Raw genomic sequence first — 5,345 nt, forward strand, 5'->3', positions numbered from 1 at the left:
ATCTACATCCATCCGTGTACAGAACAGGCAAAGCGTGGACTCAACATAACATGAGCTGTGTGGGGTTACTTAGAAAGGGGGACAGGCAGAACTAAGGCCAGTTCTCAACATAACCAGCTGTGTGGGGTCACTTAGACGGGGAAACCAAAAAGTAGCAAGAGTCAAAAGAAGAAGCATGGAAGAATTTACTATAGTTGAACTTATTCTTTAAGGAAATTAATATTTAGTACAAATTAATACCCTGATGAAAATAGCTTTAAATCTAAATTTCTTGGGTGGCTTTAGACTTTTTGCACAGTTCCATTTATATTGGTCATTGTTTTCCACATTTAGTGAATCAGTACATTACAGTGGGGGGTAGTGTAATCCTAAGAATGGTGTTATTTATGGAGTGATTTCTATCCTGGCCTGCAACCAGAAGAGACAAACTTTCTAACCTCGTTTGTTAAGTAGGAAATGACTCTTTCTAAGAGCCTTATCAAGCTAGTTATATCTTTGTTCCCTTGGAGATTGGATTTTCCTTTTGAGCAGAGACTGACTGGTCATGGATTGATTCTTTGTTTGGTGTTTGTGGGTGTGGTCTCAGGCATTCAGAGTTCCAGGGTTTCAGGGACAGTTGGGTTTCATCACCTCCATGTCAGACAATTTCTGTGGCTCCTGCAATCGCCTGCGCATCACAGCTGATGGCAACCTCAAGGTACTTTTCCATGTGGGTGGCTGGGTGATTTAAGCATGCGTATGTACTATGGGTGTGAGCTTTAGCCATAACACTTGTTTAGGAATGCGAGGAGTTTTATATTGTCTGTAAATAGCACACGTGTGTGTGTGTGTGTGTGTGTGTGTGTGGACACGCTTATGCATTGCAGGTCTGTTTGTTTGGAAACTCAGAGGTGTCTTTGAGGGACAGCCTGCGCTCAGGAGCGTCTGATCAGGAGCTTCTGCAAATTATAGGAGCTGCACTTGGGAGGAAGAAGAAACAGCATGCTGGTACACATACATACACACTCACAATCACAGACCACAACCAGAGATGGCGACTCGAGTTGCACTTCTGACATTGAAAGACACGACTTGACTTGGACTCGTGACTTAAGACTCGTGAACCTTAAGTATGTGGAAAAACAAGAACCTAACCAATTGTTTGAATAGTTCTTTTCTGTCTAATCTTACGTGAGCCTCTTCCCAGTCAGTTCCAAGGAGGTAATGGTCAGTAACTTTCTCATATTGGCTCTCATGCTGATGTCAAATTCAGTCTGGGAACACAACAAGCCTTTAATCACCTTCAGGTACAAAATCTTCGAGCCAGAAGAACATACAGTCAAAGTGCATGACTTGACACACTCGTAAAAAATTACCTGTGAACAGCCCCGACCCACATACTGCCTATATTCTTCTCTTCCATCCTTCCACCACTTTCCCTTCATCTTTGCGTCCCATGCCTCATTGCTACTTCGTTGTTTTTCTCTCTATCATTTGGGTCCTCCTCCCGTGGAGGACTGACCGGGCTTTGCTCTCCTCCCCCCACGGCTCGAACACCGATGCTCTGTAGCGTTTTGCACAGGCTCCAATGAAAAAGCAATGAAACTGGTTCTTCAGGCCACGCCCTCTTCCTGCTTTAGCGTGCGAGTGTGCCTGTCTGTCTTTATCTCCACAGGCATGTTCAGTATATCACAGATGAAGAACCGACCGATGATCCTCATTGGTGGGTGACCCAGCTGTACGTAATTGTCCTTTGCCCCATTGTCAGTGTTTGCATACAACATTGTGTTTGCATAGAACACAGTGTTTGCATAGAACATTGAGTTTTATTCACACAGAATTATGCCTTCTTATTAATCAAGAGTTGATAATAATCGCATGATCTTTCACATATTTGCTTCCTGTTCATCAGCCGGGGAATGTAGAGGGCCTGTGTCTACAGTGAGAGACGGGCACATCCTCCACACTCCCCAAATAGCTCTGACAGCTCGAGCAGGGCTACAGTTTCTACCACCATCTTACCTACACTGGAGGGGCAGAGCTCCCGCTGGTGCTTTGGCCGTGCACGCGCTCACTTCAGCAAACTCTGACATCTGTGAAAACGACACCCTGCTGCATGTTCCCCCGGCCTGCCAGGGAAGGAGACGAGCTTCTCCCGCCGTGTTCGGCAGCGACGCAGCGGCAGTTTCTGATTCCCACCATGCTTCCATTACCGCAACCCGCACAGCCAAGTTTGCACAGCTGAAACACGCACACAGACTCGTGGGTGGTGCTATGCGCGCCCCACTGCGGCACCTCCGCTATTCCTCTTCCCCACCCTCCACCCATCTCCTCCACAGCGCCCTGCTGGCAGCGCGGCAAGTTCTGCGCCAGAGTGCCAGGCGGCGCCATGACCTAAACTCCGGCCCCAAGGGCTTTGACGCATCGCTCACAGACCCCCGCATCCCGAGCCAGGATGGTGCTGCCAAGCAGCTGAGTCACACGGATGAACGAGGCCGAGCCTCCATGGTCAACGTGGGTGACAAAGCAGAGACGTTCCGCACAGCCTCAGCCGGCGCTCGCGTCCTGCTCGGGCCCACCGCGTTCAGCCTGGTCCACGCCAACCAGCTGAACAAGGGTGACGCTCTGTCAGTCGCACAACTGGCAGGCATCATGGGGGCCAAACAAACTTCCTCTCTCATACCTCTGTGCCACCCTCTGGTCCTGGACCACGCTACTGTCACTGTGGAGCTGCTGGAGGAGGAGCATGCGGCCATTGTCTTGGCGACCTGCCGGGCGACCGGCCGCACAGGGGTGGAGATGGAAGCGTTGACGGCAGCGACGGTCGCCGCACTGGCACTCTATGACATGTGCAAGGCAGTCAGCCGTGACATCGTCATTACCGACATCAGATTACTCAGCAAGACGGGAGGTCAGCGTGGTGACTTTCAGCACTCTACCTTAGCCAACCACAGCAAACCAGTTCCACTCCACTAGCACATGTAGAAGAGCCACGACTGACCTAATGCAATCATATCGGCCTTTCCACAGAGTTTTATAAATCCAAGTTGATGCATCTCCCCTTAACTAGCTTTTACTGACATCAGCACTGTGCCTTTAGAATCTCCTGTAATTGTATTAATACTTTTTCAGTGTTATACTGCTTTTGAAATCAATTTCCTGAAAAACAAACATTGCCATGTCTGAATAGACTAATCTCTCTTTGCTTATTGAGAATAACTTCTAAAAAATAATGAGTGGTCTAACAATAGCCGAACAGTATTTTTGCTCTGGATATATTTTGATAATGTTAGAATTGTATGTAGGTTCAGATAAGAGAATCAGAGGTGCATTTGACACACTAGTAATGGTGTGTGGAGTAATGAGATCATGATGGGTGTTTTTATTCCTATGGACTTATGGCTCCCATCAGCATCTTCATCAGGGTCTTGGAATTCACAGCGTCAGACTGTTACATTGCAGTCATGCTCTCTGGGCGTCTGATTTGGAAGGTGATACGGCCCACAAGTAACTGGACAGTGACAGTTTTTACTGTTTTGGATCTTTTCTTGAAAAAAATCTTTACTTGGTTATGCACTGAATGTAATGAGGGGGTATTTATATCCATACTGTGTGAAGCATATGAACTGCTGAAGTAGCTGATGTGATTTTTTCAGGACCCAAAATGAAATGTTTTTGACTAGCCAAGTCAGAAAGTCAATCTGAAAGCCAGTAAAGCTGAGTCTGGTGCCTGCCAGAGCATCTGAGCCAAACTAAGGTCTGCACACTTGTGGCAGTGATGGGCTGTAAAGGATTTGTAGGTATTAAATATGTCGTCCCCCCCCCCAAATTAAGCTTTTTTCCAACACAGCACTTGTGGTCCCTCTGAAATTGGAAGAGTACAACTAAAAGAACTGAATCCTATATGGGCTATACAAATAATGCCAATATAATATATATATATAAAACCCTAACCCTACATGGGTTATCTAATACAAATAATGCAAATTTAAAAGATGACATTCTGCAGGTTAAAACCTGTAATGTGGCACTGTTTCATTTCCAAACCGACATGCTGGCACTGAGAGCCAAAACAAACAACTCACTGTCCAACTACTTACCAGTTCATTGTACACTACTTAGGAAACCAAAGATACTCTAGAAATAGTACTACACTACACCAGCCTTTACTACATCATAGTATTACACTATGCTGTTCTCTCGCTAGACACACAAGCTTTCACATCAACATTGATTCTAAGGTTGTTCTTCAGTAATGGTGCACAATTAGCCCAATGGCTCATGGAACTTCACAGAATTCAAGATCATAAAAGTTGTTAAACATGAAACATACAGTGTGTAATTTTCCATACTGATTTGGTTACATAATTGAAGGCTTTAATTAGTCATTTTGGATTTTAAAAAGTCTTGTAAACTTGTTTCAACTGAAAACTAACGATAAGAATAATAAAAGGCCAGTGTTTGTAATTTGTCTCAGGAGGTAACTTTCTTACATTAACTGACACCAGCAGAGGGCAGTGTTGAGCTTTGTTCAGACTATGTTAGAGATCACACACGAAATGCAAGGAAAACAGGTTTATTTTACCCTACAAAAGGACGCATGGCGAGCAAAAATAAACAACTATAAAATGAAAGCTTTCCAGACTCAACAAGAACGAAAAACCTATCTGACATACAAGAACCACAGTATAGTTATTCGTATTTATACTTTTATGACATTTCTTGTTGTAATGTGTATACATACAAAATATAGCAAACTACGGCAAATAAATAGATAATCAATTTACAGGGAAAAAAATGGAACATTCCTCAATATATTTTTTTTTCCTTTTTACTTCCCCTCCCCCCCGCCCCCCGCCCCACACAACTATAATGGTGTACAAAATATTTCAGAACTATACATCTTTTGGGCGACGTGTTTGTCAAGTCAACCTTTAAAAATACTCCCTCTGCACAATATACAACCTGTCAGAAACTCAAGTGCAGCTTTCCACAACTGATACAAAAGGTTGCAAAACTCTTATGTTGGTGTCACAGGCAGTGACTTACCCATAAAAGGAATCTACTGTATTAAATGGTCACACTTGCATGCTACTTCAGAATCTCTCTCGCAAACGTCAAGTGCATTACTGGACCACAGAAAGGTGAAAGACAAACATTCAGTTGAAAAGCTGCAAAAGCCAGTGCTGCCCCCTGAGGCCATGAGCTCTGGTGCACGCCGATACACTTTTAAGTGTTCCGTTTAATAGAATTACATTCTCTATATTTATCTGCTCTTCATTGTGTCACCATGTGGTCACCTGACCAAAGTCAAACGTATTTAAAGTCTGTATGGCTTTTCTTGTGCCTTTGCGAACTGATCCATA

At 44.5% G+C, this 5,345-nt stretch overlaps 1 protein-coding gene across 2 annotated transcripts in view; it reads left to right on the forward strand.

Moving 5' to 3' along the window:
- The window catches only part of mocs1 (molybdenum cofactor synthesis 1), a 14,585-nt gene extending 10,139 nt beyond the window's left edge, over positions 1-4,446 (forward strand). Inside the window, exons 8-11 of one of the 2 annotated variants that reach the window (XM_035532908.1) lie at positions 587-697; positions 867-987; positions 1,655-1,702; positions 1,892-4,446. In XM_035532908.1, coding sequence (XP_035388801.1) covers positions 587-697; positions 867-987; positions 1,655-1,702; positions 1,892-2,955 — 1,344 coding nt within the window. In that variant the 3' untranslated portion in view covers positions 2,956-4,446. Of the gene's footprint in view, positions 1-586; positions 698-866; positions 988-1,654; positions 1,718-1,891 lie in introns of both variants that reach the window. The other variant, XM_027001455.2, reaches the window with a different exon arrangement.
- The last annotated feature ends 899 nt before the right edge of the window (positions 4,447-5,345 follow it).

Source organism: Electrophorus electricus, chromosome 13, assembly GCF_013358815.1.
Source record: "Electrophorus electricus isolate fEleEle1 chromosome 13, fEleEle1.pri, whole genome shotgun sequence".
NCBI classification, from domain to species: domain Eukaryota; kingdom Metazoa; phylum Chordata; class Actinopteri; order Gymnotiformes; family Gymnotidae; genus Electrophorus; species Electrophorus electricus.